Source organism: Pavona decussata, unplaced genomic scaffold (genome assembly GCF_977016875.1).
Source record: "Pavona decussata unplaced genomic scaffold, jaPavDecu1.1 SCAFFOLD_202, whole genome shotgun sequence".
NCBI lineage: Eukaryota > Metazoa > Cnidaria > Anthozoa > Scleractinia > Agariciidae > Pavona > Pavona decussata.
The window spans coordinates 1,841,428-1,865,743 of NW_028145610.1; the positions used below are offsets into that span (position 1 = coordinate 1,841,428).

The window sequence follows — 24,316 nt, forward strand, 5'->3', positions numbered from 1 at the left end:
AAGTTGTTTCCTTCCAGAAAATAAATTTACACGGCAGAGTTGACTGTTCTTTTTCTCAGTAATATGTGTATAGACGAATAGATGATATTTCTTGTTGCACAAACCTGTACATGTAACTTACTGATTTACTTCAGCTGTCATCCAGAGCGTGGCTGTAATGAAGAACTCTTCATTAATTTCACTGACAATTCGTACCTTTCTCTTACAGGCACAACCTTCTGTGGAAATTCCCCTGTAGACCCTTCCTTATTAAACTTGGTTCAGAATGAAGTGTTGCTACTTTCCTCAAATTTGGATGAATTTGTCGAACAAAAAGACGAATTGGAATCTCAGTTGCTTGGAGTTAAGCAGTCTCTTGATCAGCTCGCCGAACTTCCTCAGGCAGTTGAACAAATAAAGGATGACGTGGAGTCCTTGAAGCAACAAGTGGCAGATCTAAGATGCAATAATGCGAAAAGTGAAGAGCGTACAAAGCATCCAGTGTTTTTTGGGGCGCTCGACAGAAATGAGTACTTTACAGGCCGAAAGAAGATATTGGAGACCCTAGAAAGGGCTTTTGACGATGTCAACCCCACAGAAAATAGCCGTGGAGTCCTAAAGAGGGGGATTAATATCCGTGGGATTTGTGGGCTTGGAGGGTGCGGAAAGTCTTCTCTTGCCCTCGAGTACGCTTGGCGCAACATGGAACGCTACCCTGGAGGCGTGTTTGTTGTAAACGGAGAGAGTGATGATTTAATGAGGGTGTCTCTTCAGGGAATTCATGAAGAGTTTGTAGACGTAGACAGCACCCAGTCCAATAAGTTCAAAGAAGGTAAATCGTTTGAAGACCTGCTGACTGAAACTCTCTCATGGCTGAGTAGTTTGACGGAGAAGTGGCTCTTACTTGTTGACAATCTGGATCAAAAGGAACTTAGCTCCTGCACAAGGAAATTGTTTTTCGGTCAGTGGAAAAGCAAAACGTCAGGTGACATTCTGGTTACTTCCCGAAGAACACAACGAGTGCTTTGTGAGGACCTACACCTTTCGCCAGAAAACTGTTACGAGTTGGACCCTTTTTCTGTAAGTGAATCCACTGAATTCCTTGACAAGCGTACGGGAATACAATCCAGTTGTGAAGATGAGGACCAAGGGAAAAAAGTACTCGCCGAAGAGCTTGGTAGATTACCTCTGGCCTTAGAACAAGCCGCGGCCTACATTAAAGCGTTGAAATGCCCCATTCCGTTATACCTCCAGCAATATCGTTCGCAAAAGGCGAAGCTTTTAAGCATGAAGAGTGCCAATCCACACACAGAGATCTACAACGAGGAACGCCTTGGAGTGCAAACTACGTGGCTTCTCAATTTTCATTACATCACCGATTGTGGGAGAGACGAAGGCCTTGGAAGGGCAGCCGCTTTTTTCATGAAAATCGCAGCATATTTGTTCCCAGATGATATACCAATTGATGTCTTGAACGTCGGCGCCCCAGAGATTGAGGCACACGAGGACCTGAAGAAACGTTTAGAAATGCCTCTCGGTGCACAGCAAATTGTTGATTTATTGATTAAGTTTTCACTATTCAAACGCAAGTCGGATGATACTTTAAGCATCCATCGCCTTGTCCAAGAGACCTTGAGAGATCGTTGCGACAGGGAAGGTGAAACTGACAATGTCTTATCTTCTGCTGTTGGGATGATGCACCAAGCATTTCTCAACTGTATAGGTGGTGCAGAGTTTCTTAGTGATTTTCTTCACAAAATGACATCTATGGTAGTGGAGAAACCAAATCCTATGGGAGCAACTGTCTTAGCCGGCTTTAGTCTAGCTGCCGCTCCCCTTGAAGGACGGCGCTGGAGAAATCTGTCCAAAAATGCCTTTTACCTTGTATGCAATCTCTTCAAGGATTCCCCCTTGAAAACTTGTTTCTTTTGTGAGGCATCTGCCAGGCTTTTTTGCGAAGCAGCTTTGTTCTGCTATTCCCTTGGAATGGACATTCAAGGTTACCGTTTGCAACAGTTTGTCTTCGAAATTATTTGTGCAGTAAAAGAACCCATTCGTTATTACAAAAATGACGAGCTGCTGAAGGTAACAAGAGTCTTGTTCCCATATGGGGACGGGCACCTAATTTCTTGCAAGTTAAATGAATCAGTTGATGTCAGAGAAAAGACCAACGACAGAACGTTACAAACAATCAAAGTTATTGAATCAAAGGCAAGAGAAGCCTTTAGCAAGGGCGATTTTCAAACATCCGTTGAGTTGTATTCTGACATTGTTAGAATATCGAATTTAAAAGGTTGTCGTGGATCATTCAAGGAAGAATACAAACAGCCACACTTGGTTCCTAGTGTTCCTGTTGGAGAGATTCTCTGTCACCGTGGCATTGCACATTTACAAATAGGAAACTATGAGACAGCTGTTGACGACTTTAGTGCGTCTACATGTGTAGACATTCAGCACTATCGTGGTTACTATTGGAAAGTATATGCGTTGTGCAAACTGGTGGAAAGTGGTAGAACCGAAATGACTTCAAGAGCTCAAGCTGCAATGGCTGTGCTAAATTTCAAGTTTGCAAATTCAAAGCTAGACGACATAAGAAAGTTGCAAAAGAAATTTCCTGGAATACTTGATCGAATTGAATACAAGTTTGTGTCCCAAGTTAGCGAGCTCAAAGAAGTGGAAAGACTCGTTGAAGTCCAAAGTGACTTTTCAAACAGTTCACTTACTATCATTTTAGATGAAGGCCGCTATGATTTGAATAGGATGACCCTTTCGGATGGACAGTATTATTTTGTTTGCCTTCCTGGAAGCATCGCAACGGTTAATTGCCTCCGAGGGCTTCATTTATCGCATGGGTCGTTTATGTTTGAAAACATAAGATTCGTCAACATTTATTCTATGGTCCCTCTTATCGCCAGAAATACCACTCTGTTGGAAGACTTTGATATTCCTACCATAACAACGGAAAAAGATGTTGAAGATTTCTGTGCCTCTAAGAACTTTGAAACTCTAACGTTGGGAGGACCAGACCTATATCAAACGGAGCTGACTGCCGGAACTGAACAAAACCATAGTGCCTTAATAGAAGCCAATGACGTGCAATCGTTAGTCATAGATCACTGTGATATCATAGGTCCAGCCTGCACAGGAGTAAAGATTAATTTTACTAAGTCATCTCGTGGACGAAACGTTGTTTCAGTTAAATCATCGAGCATCCTTGACTGCCGCGGAACTGGGCTTCACATTCAAGGAAAGCAATTCTGCCACATAATTATGGATGACAATGACGTAACACGTAATATGTACGGTATAGTAGTAGATTCCCCTTCGTCATTTTACCTGGAAAAGAATAGTATTACTGCTAACACTTTTTCAGGCCTGGTGGCCATGAATACTTCTGAGGGAAGCCGATTATTACGAAATTCTGTGACCCACAATGGCAAGCATGGTGTCTTGTTAAACAAAGCCAACGCGGTTGTAGAGGAAAATGTCATTTCCGACAATCGTGGTTGGGGTGTTGTGTGCTGTTCTGCAAGCAATTTGCAGTTTGAACAAAATGTGCTTGACAGAAATTTTTGTGGAGGACTTCGGGTCATATTCAATGGTAAGGGAAATGTTTTGGTCCAGAAATGCCAGTTCAGCCAGAATTTCGGGCCCGCGATTTTTCCCCGGGATTCAAATGAACGTTGCCGTTTCGAGCGGGAATGTTATCTGCAGTTGTCGGCAGCGCCAACGTCCAGAAATATTACCGTGCCACTTTACCTGCGTTTTTTACTCGAAGATACCATACTGGATTATGAATCCATGATGGAATTCAAGTCCCCTGTTGTAAATGAAAATAAGGTATCAGAAGCTTCCAAGGCGCTGTTTGAGGTTAAAACAAATTCCTGTTGCATGTGCTGCAAGGATTTGCAATTGAACGGTGACCCGATCGAGTGTCCCCATTGTCACGTGGCAAGGTACTGTGACCAGGAATGTTTTGGCATGGCTAAGCCTATTCATCATCCTGTCTGTAAAGCCATCCTTGCAGCCAACAAGGAATGCGTCAATTTCAAATTGTTAAAGCTAAACGACACACCACCACTTGTCAAAAGAGGTGATGTAAATGGAGGTGCCATCTCTTTCTGTGTGATCGCTTCACTTAATGTATCACCACCCTTTGGACCGAAATCAGACATGCTGATTGATGGACTGGATCGTTATAAACTCTGTCTCGTGATTTGCCCACAGCGTCACCTTTGTAGTGTGGTGTACCACCCAATGGGCTTAACACACTATTTCGTAGCAAGACACGGACGTCACCTCCCAGACCAAGTGATGGGAATCAAGGCGGCTTGTGTTTTGGCAAACTTTGATCTTGAATCTGAGGCTATCACCCTTTACTATCATCGCATATTTCCCTTGGAAAAAATTCCAAATGCTTTAAACTGGGTGGACAGAGCAGTACGTGCGTTTGAGCAAGACATGACTGGCGCAGCTCAAGCCCCGAGTAGTGACACCTGAACGCTCAAGAAACGACAATCCAGGAAAAGGAAAACACGGTTTCGTTAGGTAGCAGGGTTTGTGAATGGACACCAATCAGTCGACGAACTCTGTTACTACTCTAATTACCAAAGCTACCTCCGTCGCTATTTTCTGAATCGATTTCCTAACTAAATTAGGAAATGTCTGATCCTGAAACTGATGGCCCTTTGGCTCCCAACGGCGCACAGCAATCCAAATCTAAGAAAAATCATTACTACAGCAAAGCACCGATTGGAGAACTTTCATTTGGATTCTCACAATTTAGGGATCTCATCGTTTTTAAAGCGTCCCGAGAAGATAGACCCACTTTGTACAATAAGTAAACACCGGAAAGTGATGCTCGGCAATGTTCATTTGAATGGTTTGACTTAAGGACGGTGCTACTAATACAGAAGTATTTTTGCACACCTTATGACTATGCGGGAAAAGCAGACTCTCTGTATAAACTACTGGAAATCCAGAAAGTTTTATCTCTGGACACAGATGGTAGTTAATGATACTTATTTTTAATCAGCTTATGTCAGCCAGTTTTTTCATATACCTTTCTTCTGATATATATTTTTAATCAATTTATACGTTTCTTATCTTGTAGATCAGGAGTCTATTTGTAGAATAAAATTTATGTTTGCTACATTTTCAGACAAAATGGAGCTTAATTCATATTGTCGTATCTATGGTTTACTGTGCAGCCACTGCACCTCAGAGGAAGAGCGGGTAGGGTGGGGTGGGAGAGTTGTTTCTTCCTGTTGACCCAGAGAAACGGCATCTGTATGCCAGACAGTTGCTCATGGCTCATGGCTGCTTTGTTTTGGTCAAAATACAGGATTTCTCCAATTTGTAATCGATTTTGGGATTTTTACAATTTCATATTTTAAACACACGTGTTATACAGCAGCTTGTGTAAGTTAAAATGACTTTTTTTCGTTATCGTCAGTAACGGAAATGATGACTGCTGTATGAAATCGTTATTTGTTGTCTTTAAAGTTTTGTTATCGCTGCTTTGGCAAATAAAGATGGCCCTGTCTCTAGTTAACAAACACAATCTAAGAACAACGTTTCAGTGCAGACAAACATTGGAATGCGTTGGTCCGAAAAAATGAAGCTTTTTGTAAGTCTGGGGCCAGAAACATGGAAGTTAAGATGTAAAGTAAGTACTGTTTCTTGACATTAGCTTACAGTTACTCCAACAGTACTCTATTGTTAGGAAACAATACTTAGGACACATCTCAACTTAGGAGGCCTTTGTGAATCAGGCTCCCCGGGAGGCTTGTCCAAGTGAGTAGTTTTTCACCAAGCGAAGCAGATATTAGATTTCTTTTTTCAGTTCATCTGACATACTACAAAAAAGTGGTTTTGATTTTGTTATCTTCTCTCCCCATTTCCTCGCCTTGTTCAAAGTGACTTTTCTCTCCAAAACTGCACCATCAGCGCAAAACAACATGGGCCGCCTTGCAATCTGCCAGGGGCACTCAACCTTTTTTTTCGGCGATATGTTCGTTTCAGGTGGGCCTTACCATCCGCAGAAGCTCGATCGGGCATTTCTAAGAAAGCAACAACTGGAAACTTTACTTCCCCTCCCTAATGACAAATTTTGTCAATCAACCAGATTTTGGGTGTCACACGACCAGCCCCATCCAGTGTCCTTTTCTGGAGGAAGGAAGAAAGAGAACCCTGCGAATGAGGTTGCATTTCGCTGAGCGAAATGTCGTGTCACACATTCGTAACACTGAAAAAATTAATATTTTCTTTAGGGGGGGGGGGGGGGAGGCAAGGGAAGGCATCTCCGTCGTTTTGAAGTACCAAATAAGGCCAGCTGGCATCATTTTCTGAAAACCAACAGCAGCTCGAAAATTCTGAAAATAACATTCCGTTTCCCAAAGTTTTCTGTGATGTAAGCTAAAGAATCTTAACAGATCAAACTGTCAGCATACACAAATCATTTTGGCTTTAAAAACGACCGTAAAACCATCGCAGAAAACAGAATACCTGTTATTTTGGAGTACTTTTTGCTGATGTTGTTGCGATTTTGAAGCTAAGTGATGACGGCGTAGTTTTGTTTAGCCAAACTTTTCGGTTACAGACCAAGGTTTTATAGTGTGGCTTTTAACCCCTTAAATCCGGAAAAGAAGCAAAGAAAAAAGAAAAGGACGATTAGATAGCTGGCAGGAAAGAGAAAAATTGTTCTTCAACATGCAAGCTCATCCACGGTCCTCTCTCAGCCATGTAGCTCGCCAGCTTTCGACCGGTTTTTCAGCCGACCCTGCTCTCAGCCATCTTCGAAGAACCATGGGTAGATAGTCAGTGAGATCCGGGCTTGCGACTCAGTTTACCAAAAGAGCATTATCTTAGTCAGCTGATCGATTTTTCCACCCAGCCAGATATATATTTAACGCCCACACAATCTTGTTAATTAGTTAATTGAGTATTTACTGACTTAGCAGGTAGGAGTTTACAAGGTACCGACAATACAACTCGAAGACCCGTACAAGACTTAGTACCTGGAAAAAGCATCAGACGACCAACACTTGACGCCACACGTTTTTACATACGGACCGGTACGTTATCAGAATAAAAGACCCTCTTAGTATAGGAAAAGTGGAACATGCTTTCCCCATGGCAATGTCTCTCGATACACATATAAATGTGATTTCTCTGGACCACCCGAGTCAGCTGCTGTCCCGATCTAGAGGGCTATTTAAAAGACAGCCAAACGGCACGGACCCGATAAAAGAGGTACGTTACCGATAATGTTTAGGCAAAGGCAACTATGAACCTAGAACGACACGGTTATTTCTCTATGTTAAGTATCGGTACCCTAACACTCTTTTACGAGTCCTACCAGTTTTTGTCTGCCGTGTAAATTCCCCTCAGCGATCAGCCGATATTGGGTTTCCCACATTGAAAAGTTCCCCAGCGGGTTGATTGTTTTTCCACTGAACAAGCTGAGCATTTTTGACTCGGGGTTCTTCGTTCGCACAAGTGGGAGGTTTAGTCAATTGAAACTGTGGCAACTGTAGGTGGTCTACCTGTGTAATCTCTTGCTCACTACAGAAAATAACAATCCCAAATCACCAACAGTAGGAGTCGGGACGTCACTTCCATCAAAACAACTGACCTAGTAATAGAATCTATTTGAAAATTTTTTTAGTCTAGAATATTCTGGCGTATGTTAGCATCCTGTTTTCGAATCTTGCTTCATGGCGTCGAAACGCGAGACCGAAAAAAAAAATGAAATAAAAATCAGAGTATGTTCCCTGGCTGTCATAACAAGTGAGTCTACTTTTCTCAGCTTTCACGTAAATAGAGAAACATCTACAATTAGACATAACTCCGTGTTTCTCCTGAAAAAAAAAAATGTTTGGTAAATAATATGTAATACTTATTAATATTAGCCAAACAAACTTCTTTAGAATGAAAATAAGGTAGAGAAGTACTGAAGAAAAACATTTTGTTGTCTTCATTACGCCATCAGCCAATTTCAAATATTGGTTAACGAAAATACAAAACAGAGGTAACAAAAACTCAAACAACTAGTTTTGTTCGGGGATAAGAAAACATTTAAACAAGGGCCAATTTATAAAACGTTTGCACTTGTTGTTCACAAGTTGGACCGTTGATTGGTTTGACAACTGAGGGCATTCAAAATTAAAAAGAAACTGAATGAAAAGTTCAAAAACGGGTTCAATAATGATCGTTTAACCCTTTAAGCGCTAACAGTGATCAGAATTAAATTTCTCCTTGTAATATCAATGCTTTTTCAACCCCTGAGGTCATGAGAATTAAGGATACGATCACCCAAGGTGAATGTTCTTGATATTTTAATAACTTCTCCCCAGTTCCTTTATAAGAAAAGTATGGGAACAAGATAGGAAAATTTATTCTTTGATATATATGCGTTATTGACCAAGCATGAGGTCAAGATGGCTGGATATTGGCCAAGTTCTTTTTTTGCGTTTTTATGGACCGAGACGAAGTCGAGGTTCATAAAAACGCAAAAAAAGAACGAGGCCAATATCCAGCCATCTTGACCGAACAACCTTGGTCAATAAAGGATTTATTATATGGCTTTACCTTCAAGTTAAAACTACAACAACAAAACAAAACAGGACATGAAACTTCTCTACTCGGAAAGAAATTCTTCATAGCCGGCCGGTGCAAGATTTATTTTCAGTACATTTTTGGATTAGCATGTAATCGTGGAAAACAAGGAATCCTAAATTATCTTAGGGCTCTAACTTTATAATGGCTTAAAGGGAGTATACAATTATTGAGAACGAAAAATTTAGATTTTCGCAAGAGCGGGAAGATTTGAATAGAATCCGGCAAACTCGCCATTTTCAGCTGATCGCACGGCGGCGTAAATAATAAACATTTTTACACAGTTTTCGGCTTCCAATCGATAATTCTTGAATGAAACAATAGATTTTGAGATTATATGCAAACACAAGCCGAAAAAAAGAGCGGGTAAATCAGAAAACTGGGCGAAACTTTGATAAGATTTTGTTGTTTACAACAAGCAAGACGCGGCTAAATTAAAAACGTGAGCTTCTTCGGCGAACTTGAGAAAAATACTTTTCTGAACTGCTCTAAACACTTAACGCATCTTCCACTACGCTATGATTTAAATACAGTCATTGCAAACCTAGAGAATTTATCAATTTGGCACTCGACTTGAGACAATTGTTTTTACAAAATCCACTCTATCTAAAATACTACACGCAGAGCAACTCACCGGTTCAACTCACATTCATTGTAGCAGAAACAACATTTTCACTACAACAGGACGATTCCATTCTCTTTCCTTCCGTTTAGGTAAATGTTGAGAGTTTACCGAACTTTTTAGTGAGCGTTTTCCCCCAAAACAACGAGAAAATCGAAGAAAAGATTGCATTGTTGTTGGGATTAAACTTTCGATGCCAAGCGAACGGGCAACGGGTAATCCCGCGCGGGCAAGATAGCTCCATCTTGCCCGCTCGGGTAGCCAATCACAGCGCAGGATTTGACTCATCTTGCCCGCTCGCAGAGCCAGCCATATAATAAAAGTATTTATAGCTTTATACACTACTTTGAATGAGTGCGTACCATCGTTTCAAAACTTTAAACTTTAAATGAACAAGCGAGTAAAACTCAACTTCAGAAGAAAGAAACTATTTCAGAATACACGATCCACTTGCAGTGGCACAAATCCACTGTTCCTGCGAGTTTAGACTAAACTTAGCAGTCCAGCCGGTCCCAAGATTTTCGTAAGGCCCCTTGCACTAATTAAGCTTATGCATGCTAAAATGCTTATACATTTGATAACTGATACTCCATTCACACCCGCTGCTTGTGTTTGATTCAGGGGTATCATGAAAGTGAAAGGGTTGTGCAGAAACTCTTAACATAAAAAATAATGATTCCACCAGGGTGAATTCTGCGTACATCTCACGCCGAAAGTATGCCAAGAGTTTCTAACTTCCATGCCACATGGCCGCTGAAGTGCCAACGCCAAGAAAATGTTATGCTGACCGTCTGTACACTCTAATTTCTAGACAAGAGAAATCAAGGATATTTTTTTTACAAAAACAGTTCGTTTGAATGTTAGGAGTTTTCATTCCTTGCTAGCAGGGGTCTCTGACGGCGGCTCATGGTTCCAGTTGAATTTTCAACATCTTATGGTGTCATTTATGGTCTATAAGAGTATAGACCATAGAAAACTGCCATCGATTTGTTAATTAGATGTTTCAGTGAATAATATTGAAAGTGAATGCACAGCTCTCCAGGAACTTGGTAAAGAGCCAAACAGGCACAACATTCACAGAAAAATTAGATATTTTCATTCCCATGCGAATACAACTCACCTAATGAATAGCTTTGCTTTGATATAAATAAAGAGGCCTTGGGAAACTCAGAAATGGCTAATTACGATAATCCTCTCAACAGCCAAAGTCGGTTAAGGTTACTTACAGGGAAGAAAGGTCGAATTTTTCTCAAATAATTTTTTAGATAATTGTTGAAAAAAGAAAGGGATGCAAAGTTTCGTGAAAACAGCCGTTAGAAATCTTAAAAAGAATGCGAGCTATCTGAAAACCAAAGTTTTGTAGGAAAAGCGGTGAGGGAGTGAAGGTGTCATAATCCAATTTATGCGGGACTGTGTTGAGATTTTACGCGACAAAATTTACCGGCGATCTCGAGTTACCGGCAAATTTGCATATTTTTGTCTACATCGTGTTCATCGTATGTCACGGCGTTGTATGTAAAATTTTACTGTAAAACTGCGTCCCATTTTGGATTCAAGCATTGCGTAAAAGGTTGCTATAAAGAAACCGAAACTAGAAAAGTCGCCTTGGGTGACAGTTAAGAAAAAACCCGGCCCAAAGAAGGTCGAAATATCATTTGACAAAGCCAAAAAACGTCAGCTGGCGGAGAGCGACAAGGGTTCTTGGTACAAACAGTCGAATTTTCTATAACTGCCTCGGCAGCAGAGAAATTCGAGGACGAGAAATCGGATAGTAAAGGGTCGAATATCAGTTCGGAGTCCGAAATCGAAGATGCCGGGGACAATCCAGCCACTTTCGCCGTTGTTGACCAGCTGAAAATAATCAGCGAACCTCAGCGCGCAGCCTCGTGTACTGATAGCGGTGAGAAGTGCGTGTCTCGTGTCAACTCCGCTGGGGCTGCCAGTTTCATGTTCTGCGTCTATCTGCCGTTTTCTTCGTTGTTTTGGTTTCGCCGGTGGCTTTCTCGCGCCAGACTTAACTTTTCCCATAAAGAAATCGCTTTACAATATTACAGTAACACTAAATACTTACAGAACTCCCCAGGGAATGCTTCTTTGTGTTTGATTGGCCGGCGGCGTAAGCGCGTTGACAAGTATTTTAATGAGGTGCGAAAACTCAGAAAATGTTTCAAGGCCGAAAACACGGCTTTTGTTTTTGCGGGAATTCCCCATCTTCAAATGAATTAATAGGGTATGTAGATTTGCCAGATTTCAACGGAATTTGGCCAAAATGGTCACCTGATATTAATGCATCAAAGTGTGTCAGGCTTTTACGAAATTCAAAATACTTATCCCGTGACGTGTTAACATCTGAAGGGACTACAAAAATTTTCCATTGTTTATCTTTAGGATGGGTTTTCTCACAAATCAATAGGAATAGAGAAAAAGCCTGACACACTTTATTAGCCTATTATATCCTGATTGATATTGTGCAGTCTGTTTGGTTGTGCGCCTTTACGTGAAAGTGGGTAATTCAGTTAAGTACACGTCGCTAGTATTGAGTTTGCAGGCCTCTGAGTGCTTATGTATACAACAAAATAAAAAACAATGATATTTTCGCAAACTTCAATTTATCAGCTTTACAGTGATATATAGTATTCCGTGGTTTAATTGAAAGCAGAGCGCGTACGCTAGATTTCCCTGAAGGCACTCGCGAAACATGGCAGTAACCTTAATCGATCACAATGTAATCTGGAAAGTAATGACCGGTCAATGACATTGCAATTATTGCAATATCATTGAGTGTTAATGTATATGAACAACTGTTAAATGCCACACCTATTTGCGACCAAACAGGAAATTAAATCTGCCATGCTTCTGTCAGTGACTAATCATGCTACATAAATTATGTAAAGTATATCATCATTATTTTCAAGCTGACATCTAAATTTTCTTTATTTGCATGGGCAGGGTGTTTGCTTCTTTTCTATATCCCACAGAAGGACCAGTGATGAAAGTAAGCTATTTAGGGGAGGGGAGGGGAGAAAGTGCTGCCTTTGTGATGACATCTGCAAATGGTTAGACTTTCTAGTCTTCGTGGATAAAGATAATAAACCGCAGGTCCTGTCTCACAACACCTGTTCCTAATGATCTGTGGGACATAAAAGAACCCACACACTATTCAAAAAGAGTAGGGGACATAGTCCCTGGTGTGGTGGTGTATTTCTATCTCTGATTTCATCTGTCTTTCACATTCATGCGTGGGTTGGGTGGGTGGGTGAGATCAAAATATGGACTGATAGTGGCACCTTTACATGCAGGTCTCCTATCTCACCCCACAGAAGAATAATAAAATTATTGTAAACTGCCATGAGACTATGTGATACGTGCAGTATATAAATACATTACCAGTTAGTCAAACTCAGCCTTGTACTTGTACTCAAGCCTAAGGATCCTATTCCAAAAACTGCAGCTCTGCATTTTTATTTTTGCATCTTAGTAACCATCATTTTATGAACAAGGGCATGTTTCACCCTCATGACACAAGATGCATAATCTTTATATTGCTTACTACATGACTGAACCTGTTTTTACTACATATTTGCATATTATATTATTCTTTAGGTACACAACAGGAAGCCTCGTCAGTTAAAATAGAGCAAGAAGCCAGTTCAGGGAAGATGCTGCCAGTTCCCCCAGCCCCACCCCCTCTGGAGTTATGCTGTATGAGTGGATGTCAGAACTGTGTGATGATTCAACATGCAGAGGAGATGCTAAGGATTTACGATGATGACACAGTTGCCAGGGCTGCCATAGAGGAAATACCTGATGAGAATTTGAAAGCATTTCTCAAAATAGAACTGAATCTTAAGTAAGGTGAAGTGAAAAGAGGCGAGACTGTCTCTATCAATGATCGGTTTGAACCCTTGTTATCCCCCCCCCCCCCCCCCCCATGGGCACACAGTGTACCCCAGGCATTTGAATGAATGACACTTTATTTCAATAGGGTGCACATTTGACTGTGTAACTGGGAGTGGGGAAGTTTGGACCAGATGTATCCCTTGGTCTGGCAACAAATTTATATGTAAGTTTTTTCATGGTTTTGAGGAGTTGAGCTTTTGAGGACTGGAGTTCACCTCTGTGAGTGAATGGCTCCCACAAAAAGGGCTTCAAAAGGTGTCGTTAAATGAATAAATCTCTGAATGCAAGAATTCAGAGCAACTCAAGAGTACATGAACATAGGCTTTTTGAACCTATTCCTAAAATGACATTTGCTCTTCATAATAATGATATAATGCTTTATTACGAACTCCCTTTGGGTTTTTCAGGTCATTTTTATGGTAAGATTTCCGCATGGCTCCAAACAGTAATCATGTGTACATTTTGTGACTCAAACTCTATTCACACTCGCCATTTTTGGAAGAGGGTTTGTATGACAGTGGTGCACGTATAATTAATCCTTTAAGCCCTAATATCAAAGAACAAATTCTCCTATCTTGTCCCTATACTTTTCTCATAAACGTACTGGGGAGAAGTTATTAACATATAAAGAACATTGACCTTGGGTGGTCATATCCTTAATTCTCATGACTTCAGGGGTTGATTGAGCATTGATATTACAAGGAGAAATTTGATGCTGATCACTGTAGGGGCTTAAGGGTTTAATGAACAGAGCTGTACGGAAATCTTTCCCAGTTTACTTTAGATTACCCTGCGAGCAGAAGGTGTTCAATCTTCCTAGATAAGTCGGGAAGATTGAAGGGCCTCTGCTTGCAGGGCAACTATAAATATACAAGGCTTTTAATTTTATACAGTAAGACAAAAATGCACTGTGCAACACAATGTCTAAAAAAGTAGTTTTTTCAGTAACTGTCAAGTTTCTTGCACGGTCATTGGCTAGCCATCGACCGAAGTTTTCCCAACTTCCTAGTGCTGCGTTCTTTATCTTCAAAACTATAATTCTTGAATGAGAATATTGTTGAAAAGCTGAAAATACAGATCAGGAATGGAAAGGTGAAGATTTTTATTGGAGTTTGCCCTTGAAATAGGTGCCAGGCCCCTTGGTGCCAGAGGTTTTTCTCACGTGCCACAAGGACTTCGGGATGGAGACTTTGGCGGGAATCGTAAAATGCACAAGAAAAGCCCCTGACCGGCGCCCAGGGTAGCACACTGGGCCGAGTTGTTCAAAGCCCGATTAAGCTAATCCTGGGTTAACGTGAACTTTGATTCGAGTATATTTACTAATCCATAAGGATTCGTCCAAAAGATTTTTGTCCCTAAGTCTTACCTTAGACTTTCCTTTACCATTAGATTAAAATGAGCCTTTAAAATAATCTTTAATGAGCGAGTTGGAAACCTCGGTTAACTTTTAATCTTGGATTAGCGTTAATCGGCTTTCGAACAACCTGGCCCTGAATGGCAAGACCTGAGTCACCTGACCAGTGGATAATTTTTCGTCAAGTACAATAATGTTTTAATTTAAAAAAGTTTTGTTTGAGTATTTTAGTCAATGATGAATTTTTTTTTGTACGATGATTGATGTCATGATATTTTTTATCCTCTTTATCTTTTGTAGTTGATATTATTAAGGCTATCATTTTAAACTTTATGTCGTGTTATTTAGTTAGACGTCTTGCGTGATGGCACCCCCTTGCAGGACTAGAAATTTTTGAATAAAGGTTACTTTCAAATATATTATTCCAATTCGGTAATGAATTTATTTATATATTGAGTTATGGCTGGCGTTTTGAGCGCTAGCCCTTCATGCAAATTTGTCCCAATTGTGCGACAGCTGTAAACATTGTTCAACCTTTCCTTGCGTTATTTGCACGTTGTAATCGACCAGTGGACGTTACTTCAGTCCGGGAGAATAATTATTGCCCCAGATAAGTTCAATATGCCTAGGTAATCAGCTATCACGCTTAGTAGTTATTGAATCCGTTCAGGTGACATCTTGCCAAGCCTGCGAGAGCACACGCCTTCTCCGACTCTCACAGGCTACATCTTGCCGTCTTTAGGGGAGCAGGGATGGCACAGTGGTGAAAGCACTTGCCTCTCACCAGTGTGGCCTGGGGTCGATTCCTGTACTCGACGTCATATTTGGGTTGAGTTTGTTGTTGGTTCTCGTCCTTGTTCCGAGGGTTTTTCTCCGGTTCTCTGGTTTTCCTCCCTCCACAAAAACCAACATTCCCAAATTCCAATTCGATTTGGAATCCGACGGCCACAGGTTTTTCAGTCGTCAGACTGTTTCAAAGTGCCACCCTTGTTAAACAAAGTTTATTTATATTTTCTGCCTTCGGCCGTCTTTACCCTATTGTGTATGTTTACTAAATAAACTGAAAGGTTAAACGCACAAGGTTACCTATTTTTAGTGTCATTTTGTATAGCCGGAGAACAGATTTACGTCAATGGAAACCTCAAAATAATAGTCAAGCTTCGTTAAGAATTACCCTGCTACTACACAGAAACTACTATTAATTATCTTTTGCCACGGATGGCTAGAATGGACATGGCTTGCAACCTGCGCACTGGAAAAATCAGTAAAAAGTGAGTACAGTTTGTTTTTCACTTGATATTTTCTTCTTGGTTCTCTAAAAGCAATTTCATTTTTGAGCAAAGGTACTTCATACAGTGACGACCAAAAAATAGCAAAATTCCCCTTTTAACTTTTGATCAACCGTCGTATTAATTGCTATAAACCGGATGCAACCTGGAAGGGTTCTGAGAATGTTACTTTACTGTATGTTAGACAAACAACGTCCCTGAAATTCAGTGTTTGGGTCATAATTTTGATATATACTGACTAAAAATATGATTGCAAGAAATAGCCCAGGATGTAAAGAAACAGTAAAAAAAGATACCACTTAACATCCTGGGCATTGTTAATAATCATCTCACCAAAAATCCTACGGAGGAGAATCTGAAGACAAACAAAGTAAGGGATTGTCAACCACATAGTTTTCAAACATCCTTTTTGAGCTTCACCTACGTAGTTTTCCACATCCTTGCATAACCGGTACATCAAAAGGCAAACAATGGTCGGGTCCAGACCCAAATTGTTAGCGGAAGTGTGTTGTACTCTTATTCCCCAGCGTGAGCCAACAAATACATTATGATTTAAAATTCTATACCTCCTGACAACCCCAGGTATTCGCGTACTAGGCAAAAAAGATCTTGCGCTCCTGAGATCGTGATCTCGTGGGTCTTCTTGTTGTTGTGAGACACGTTGAAGACATTCGTCCGCTGTCTGGCACAATGGATGACTCATCGGATAAGACTTGCAGTAGATTTCCAGAGCTCTTTTGAAATAAAATACTGCGTCATCAAGTTCAAAACATTGTTCATGCACCAGGCCCAGGTTAAGCATTGTGTCGCCAACTTTACAATGGTCGCTTCCTAAACATTCCCTCCCGATGTTCAGTGCTTGATAGAGGAATGTTTTGGACTTTTCAAGTTCTCTCATCTCCATATATAGCTGCCCCAGATTGTTTAGTATTTCTGCTACAGCAGGATGTTCATCGTGTAAAACCTTTTTTCTGATGCGCAGTGCAGCGTCGTAATAATGCATTGCCTGCTTAAGTTGACCCATGCTCTTGAGCGTTAGACCAAGGTTGTTATAAGACTCGGAAATCAAGAAATGATCTGGAAAGTAAAGTTCTTTTCTCATTTTAAGGGCCTGTTCATGGTATTGAATAGCCTTTCTTGTTGAGCCCAATTCACTGCACACAATTCCAAGGTTGCACAAACAATCGGCAACACGGGGGTGAAATTTCCCATTTACCTGTTCTTCTATGGCCAGTGATCTCTGATAATAGTCTTTTGCAATGTCGTGCTCACCCATTGCGCTGGAGACACATCCAAGGTTATTTAATGAAGCAGCAACTGTGGTGTGGTACCTGCCATAGAGCTCTTCTCTCATTGTTAAAGATTGGCAAAACCAATTTTTCGCTTCTCCAAAGTCGCCGAGACTGTAACAGACATTTCCTAACTTGTTCAGAGAATCGGCAATTTCTGGTGTTGGATTTTGATTAGTTAGACTCTTTAAGAGAGACAGAGCACGTTCGTGGTGATCTTTAGCCTCCCTTAACTTCCCTTGCTTGCAATAGACGATGCCTAAATTGTTTAGGATGGTGGCAATAAATTTGATTCTGATTTCACCATCATCGTCGTCCTCCTCTTTTGCAATGTCAAGAGCATGTTCAAGGTACTTAATTGCCGCAGAAAGATGTCCGTGAATGTTACAAATGTCACCAAAATTAAGAAATGCGTTCTTAAGTTGTTTTCGTTCGTCACTTGTCACATCCGGCGATATCCAGCGGGAAGATGTCTTCAAATAAGTACTGAACAATTTCAGATGAGGAGCTATCACTTTTGAGAACATGTGAAACTCCAGGTCAATTTGAACGAAGTTGTGTTGCGCAAAAGGGGCTAATGTCTCGATGTAAATCTTACTGAGAGCAGTGATCTCCCTCGTACTGCAATTAGCAAGGAGGTGTCTTCTGAAAGCATCATGAACGACCTGATGAATCCTTATAAGACTTTTTGCACCATCGTCTTCGTCAAACCGAATCAGCAAAGAGCATTGGGCAATGTCAGCAGCAGCCACTTCCTCATCAAGATCTGGTTCTTGTTTCTTCACTAAACTGACAATGATGTCAAGGTCAATTGGTTCTGACGCACCCAGTCCCAGAAAATGAACCACATATTTAAAAAGTTCATTCTGTACTAGCGTTTGCACTGCAATTGTGACGGCTGAGGTCATTGACGATGGGTAGCTCCGGCTTTGCCTTTCGTAAATTTTGTCTGTCTCGTGTCTCTTTCCCATCTCTAATTTGCGGAGATAGTCCTTCCATGTGAAGCCTCCAGGAACGGTACGCACATGGCGAACGTAGAGTGCAGCGCAAGCGATGGCCAATGGCTGGAAGTCCAATTCCTCGATGACCAAATGCTCCAGGTTCTCGTCATCACAGGAGAAACGAGAAATGCTTCTGAGAAGAGTCAACGCATCTTCTACTTGCATTCCGTCACTCAATGAAATATCTTCACAAGAAGATTCACCAAACGGTAAATTGATACTGTCTTGCGTGGTAACAAGAACTTTCCCGCATCCTCCCCAATCTTCATCGGGCCAGCAACCCTTAAGGCTCTCAAGGTCATTTGCATTGTCAAATATTACCAGCCATGTGAAATAGTCTTTTACTTTGGCGGAAATAAGGGTTTTAAGATGAGATATCTTCTCAGCAGGCTTCAACTTTGAATCTCCCCCAGTGATACTATTCAGTGAGTATTCTGTGACTCCAAGTTTGCGGGCAAATTTGCAGAACGATTCTAGCAACGACTGTTCACTTTCAGCATTCAAGGTCATTACAAATGCGAAGCTGTCTTCGGTACCATCAGGAACTGCCTCTTTGTAGAACGTTTTCCCAATCTCACGAGCAATCTGACTTTTTCCACATCCTGGGTTCCCATGGAGATAAACTGTTACATTGGGACCACCATCGTTCTTCTCAAGATTCTTAAACATCTGCAAGATCTCATCGACTTTTGATTTTCGCTCATTTACTTCATGGGATGGTTCTGGTGGAAGGCACTTGAATGATTCAGGCGTAGCTTGTAGCTCCTCTTCCAAGACGCGAATGTTCTCTTGAAGCTGTTGAAGTTCCCCAGTTGGAAAGCTTCCCTGGCTGCTGATTTCATGTAACTCTTTAGTGTCAAGGTGCAGAGCTGTAAACGCATTCCAGATCAATTTCAAGTTGGCCTGAAAGTCAGTGTCCGAAATACTGGCTTGAGAACGATGTGCAAAAAATCCATTGCGGAAAACACGTAAAGTATCAACGTTAGTGGCAACTGTGGGAGTCATCAGTCCCCCGAGCGAATCGGAAAACAGAATTGCAAAGAAAAAACTTGTTGAATCCCACTCACTTGTGTTGCTGTTTCTTATGATGCCAAGAAGTCGTTTATTTTTTCGTCGGCTGCTCAGTGATTCCAAGTTGAAAAAATCGTTTCCATTTTTGGCAGTGTCCTGCCATAGACCCAAGGTGCTTCCATGAACTCTGTCCCATTCCCGTTTGAACACGGTCTGCAGACCATCTCGGATGACCTTGATGGTGATGTAGCAGACACGGAAATAGTTCAGTTCTTCCAATGTGTACTCTCTGCCAGACATCCTAGAAGTTTTCTGTTTAAGAAAATCAAATTTTAAAAGGAAATGTTTTAAACATTGTCATAGTCCACCTGGATTTGACTGAGCCCACCCAGTCTATCCCATTTTTGGCAAACATGCCAGTTCTTAGTATTGAATTTTGATTGAGATCCGTCTATAAAAGCTATTTAGGAACATCATTGCCAATCTTACTCATTTGGAGTGCAAGAAAACGAGACTGCATAATCGCATTTTTTCATATCACCAACAGCTGCAACAAAACCCTATCAGGACCTTTTCATACACATTTCATTTTCTTTTTGCTCAAATTTGATTCCGATAGAGTATATTTTCTTCTCAGGTGCGCGATCGAGTCAGTAATTCCCATAACCTGTCTATTTGTGCTTAATTACTCTGCAAACTGGCAATATACTAACGAAACCTTCAAAAAGTACCAACACAAAGTATTCCTAGATATACTCCGCATTATACCTCTCATTAAGGATTGTTGGGTGGGTGGCTAGTAGCAAGTAGGTTACATAAGCTCATTAATTACTGGCCCCGAAATACCTCAGGGTAATCTGTGGGCCTTATAGAGATATGTTGTGGGATCGTATCCCAGTCAGTTCCACTGCTTGGACTTAAAAGCAATGATGAGTGTCGGTGGCATTGCGATTCTTATTTGCCTAACGAGGTGTAACTACCACCAGACCGTCCACTATCTTTTCTCACATCAATGTGAAGCGGCCATATATCCTCCTTTGCTGTAAGGTTCTCCAGCCCAGTTTTTATAGTATCACAGTGTTATAATGGCTAAGTGTTGATGCTTTCGCTACTGAGTTATAATCCTACAACTCTGGGCACAGTGCATGATTCATCGGCAGCTCCAAATAAGCGCAAATGTCCTGAAAGATGTCGACAAAAGCACTTGGTAATCTAGTTTACTTCGGTATCTCTTCTGCTTCAATGCACAAAACGATGATTAATCAACATTCTTTAAGCACCCTGTGGTGGCCCAATAAAGCATGTCGACTGTCAAGATAAACTGTTTGAGCACTTTGATTTTTATGACAAATTATTCCATGTCGGTGCGGTCATTTCAAACGACTCTAAGGCATCCAGTTATTAAACGGCTAGGTAATGGTTAAACGTAACTTTTGCCACCGAGTTAAATGCTTGCACTGAGTGCGGCGAGAACCTTCTTACTTACTATCTTTCTACATCGGCATGATATTTTCAAACGATCACGGTTTTTGTTCAAACAATCAGAACACTATGCTTTCCCTGCCCTCTTTGTAGGAAATCGAGAAGCTTGTGGTTTCCAACTCCTTTGGGACGCAGTAAATTCAGTTGAAAACGCCCATTCCCGTTAAACCAAGAACCATGGATTTCACGTACACAGAGCATTAACAGTAACAGCCAGAATGAGTCCAATGAAATCTGATCGCCCTTCGTGACCCATGCATCCATATTACAGAAAATCTTAGAAAGCGTTAAACTTACAATAACAAACTATTAGCTTGTAATGTGGCGAAACCAGTGTCAATGGGAAAATTCTAACCATCTCTATCGATCACGCAGACCTACCCAGGCGCATCGCTTGTTGTGCTTGTGTCGTTGTGCAAATTTAGCCAAATTTCACTGACTCGTCAGTGCATATTTGCATATTTATGTTCTTAGTTTATACGCGGTTACACACGAGCACGCTTTGCTTGACAAGTTATTTTGAAAAGTTTTGCTTGTTCAAGTAAAGAGTGAACGACACTGTAACCCAGTTTTCCTTGACAAGTTTTTTTCTTTTCTGACAAATTTCACCTGCTCGTCTGCAAAGGGTGGCCGAGTCAGTTATCCTTTTGAAATTATATTTGCTCCTGTACACGTTTGACGAGTTTTCTTGACAAGTTTTCCTTTGTTACTGTCATACAGCGCTCTATCTGATACGAGCAAGTTCTTCCCTTTCACCTTTCGTGAAGTACAAAATTCCCGAATTTTGTCATCATCTCTGCACGTGAAAAACTGTAGAACAAACATGTTAACCGATCACGGTTAAATTACCGATCGCTGAGTTGGATCCGGCATACTTAGCATAAATTTCTGTCTATCTGGCCCCAGTTGTTCAAAGGCCGGATAACTTTATTTTGAATGGAATTGCTGCCTTGGAAACAGCTAAAATAACCTACAGGCGGGCAGTTGAAGTCTCAGACTTAACTGTCAGACCTTTTAATAATTAATAAAAATAGACTCAAAACGGTATTCTTATTTTCGTTTACGTCTTCCATACAATTAAACAAAGGCGGTCAAAATGGACAAAAATACCCAACTCTTCTCTCCTGACGATGATAACCTTTACCGCAACAGCGGCGTATATACAAAAAAACAAAACTGGCGTCCTAGCTAACACGAATAATTAAAACCAAGTTGATTTTGAAGCCTACAAGTAACTGCATGCGAACGCAAGGCATATAAACCACAGGAACTAACTAGACTACAGCGATAACAGCATCAAAACAAAATTTCCCAGTCAAAGATGTCCCTCGATTGTGATGGGTCATTCAAATAAAACCTAGAAATGCGTCCTAGACCAAAGTAGGGAGCAATACAAATGTCCGTGACTGGGAATATGCGAATATAATGCCCCTAGTAACGTAAACAGTCGTTGATTTCCACCTTGAATTAATACCCCGTATCAGCTTGCCTATGCTATTCAATATAAATTGACGTCGCATGGTGTTATGTCACAATTTTGTCGAAAGATGTGCATGCCAGCAAAATGACTTATGGAGTATAAATTGCAGAATACCTTGCCACAAACAACTTACCTTTAAGCTATCGGAAAAGAAATGTCGAAGTTAATGCAGAAAGGCGCTGTTTTGCTTCCTCTACTTCATCACTTCCGCGTTGACTCGTCCCCAGTCGTCTCTCTTGTCTCGCTTGACGGGGAGTGCTTCGCTTTCTTCCTTTCCATCACCCTTCGCGCTCTGCGTTTCCCAACAAGAGAGACGACTGGGGACGAGTCAGACTTCCTCCGTCTGATGAATAGAAAGTGAAAGTGACTTTTCACTGTCATTCCCATGGAGCCATTCGGATGCTAGTCACGCGATAACAGATTTATCACGCTAGTTTTATAATATTTCTGATCGAGGCAAACGTCACGTAATTTACAACATTCGGATGCGTCACTCTATACCGGGGCCATTGTCGACCCCAGATCCTCCCGGGTTTATAAGTGATACGCCTAGGACTCTGGGAAACTCTGCGCAATCGGGCGGTTTAATTTCTTGGACTGAACTATCAGACTTTTTAATAAAAATAAACGTGTATTTCTAAGTACACACAAGATTACGTCACACCTATACGCTTCACTTGTAGACGCAAAACGATGTTCTTTTATTCGCCAACGTCTTCCATTCAATAAAACGCAGGCGGTCAAAATGGTCATCATAAACCCATCTATTGGAAACGCTTTTCGGCTATTTGTGAAAACGCGCTTTGTTTCTTCTCGGTTGGAGGGCTCATTTAAAATAAAATACTAAACGTATAGATGGACTTTTACAGTGAAGAACACTCAACTATTGCAAAAAGATTTATGGGTAGACACAGCATGATGTAAAAAGGAAGCAAAGTGAGCTGACCAGTAGAAAATGTAGTCTGCTTTTTCAAAATTTTTCTTTTTACCAAAACAGCTTAGTGGGACCTGTATTTCATCATCAACACATGTTTCGAGTTACGACTTCAAACACTTGGTGTAAAAATTTGAGAGGCCTTCTGACCGAACATGTCTGATCAAAACTAATCGAGGGAAAAGACGAAATTATATCCAACTAGTCTCAACACAGGGTCCAGAGGAGTTCTACTTGATCGTAAACCATGAAACCCTTTGTACGCCACTGGCTTGGGCGTTTTCACTTTTACATACCGTAAGCCAAATGATTATGGGCTCAGAAGTTTGCTTACGTTATCTTATTTTTCTCGGCCCTTCATGCCTAGCTCGTAAAATGTCAAAATTTGCTGCCCTTTTTGCAACGCATATTGCCCCCGTGGTCAACGTCTGCTTTCTGTTTTTTTTTTGTAGTGGAAAATAAACTGTAGCAGGAACCGCGCAACCAACAAGAAGAAACAGAAGACAGTTTGCATTGATAAGGGGCCACAGCACCAATGAGAGCCACCAATGAGAGATGTATGCGAGGCTTATGCGAAGAGGCAGTCTCCTCTGGACCCTGTTGTCTCAACAGAAGCCTCGTTCTCAGGCGTCCATGATACGCGGTCGAATGTGATGTCAACCGTGAGCTTGGGGAGTTCGGTACCAAACCTGACTTAAACAAGGAAGAAACACCAGGATTGAGAAACTGTTAAGCCTGGGTCAAAATATTTTCATGGTTGCTTTTCCAGTTTTCATCACATTCCCAACATGAACCTTCACTGTAAGTCAAAAATGTGCGAGTTGTGAAACAGACCAAGTATGTAGACATAATATTCAACAAAATAAAGCTTACATATAAATTCCGGCCTTTGTTATGGGTCTTAATATAGAAAGTGAATTGAATTCTAGAACAAGAAACGTTGAAAAAAATTGTGTTTCACCATCAATATATTACAGTTACAATCAATTCGAAATTAACAGATCAAACACCGTGCACGTTTACTACTTTTGGATCGTGCATAACGAAAGCGAACAGCAGAGCTAGATGGAATTGAAGGATTGGAGTTGAATCTTTCTGTTGGATCAAAATGCTCATTGTCTTGAGAAACTCGTGCTAAGCCTTCAACTGCGGACTGGTATAACGTGTGACCGGTATGATAAGTCAATCCATAGATATCCACAGCTCTCTGAAAATGCCTGGATGCAACATCGTACTCATTGCAACGTTCGTGTACGAGTCCGAGGTTCAACAAACAATCGCCAACAACGCAGTGATTAAGGCCCAATACTTCGATCCTGGTTTGCAATGCTCTGTGGAACAGGTCTTTAGCCTTCT

At 41.1% G+C, this 24,316-nt stretch overlaps 4 protein-coding genes across 8 annotated transcripts in view; 3 read left to right on the top strand and 1 right to left on the bottom strand.

The window, feature by feature from the left end:
• LOC146461071 (uncharacterized) overlaps window positions 1-4,986 on the top strand; it is a 79,445-nt gene extending 74,459 nt beyond the window's left edge. For 3 of the 4 annotated variants that reach the window (XM_085087311.1, XM_085087312.1, XM_085087310.1), the window contains exon 3: window positions 209-4,986. In XM_085087311.1, the coding sequence (XP_084943437.1) occupies window positions 209-4,479 (4,271 nt within the window). In that variant the 3' untranslated portion in view covers window positions 4,480-4,986. The remainder of the gene's footprint in view (window positions 1-208) is intronic. The other variant, XM_085087309.1, reaches the window with a different exon arrangement.
• Window positions 1-24,316, top strand: part of LOC146461068 (uncharacterized) — a 177,152-nt gene that overhangs the window by 127,200 nt on the left and 25,636 nt on the right. The gene's annotated exons all lie outside the window — the stretch shown is intronic.
• Window positions 1-24,316, top strand: part of LOC146461074 (uncharacterized) — a 59,016-nt gene that overhangs the window by 9,064 nt on the left and 25,636 nt on the right. The window lies entirely within an intron of this gene.
• LOC146461075 (uncharacterized) lies at window positions 16,002-22,534 on the bottom strand. The gene is made up of 3 exons (XM_085087263.1): window positions 22,361-22,534; window positions 22,160-22,230; window positions 16,002-19,376 (listed from the first exon to the last, which is right to left on the bottom strand). The coding sequence occupies exon 3, from the start codon at window positions 19,362-19,364 to the stop codon at window positions 16,002-16,004; it is 3,363 nt and encodes a 1,120-aa protein (XP_084943389.1). The 5' UTR covers window positions 19,365-19,376; window positions 22,160-22,230; window positions 22,361-22,534.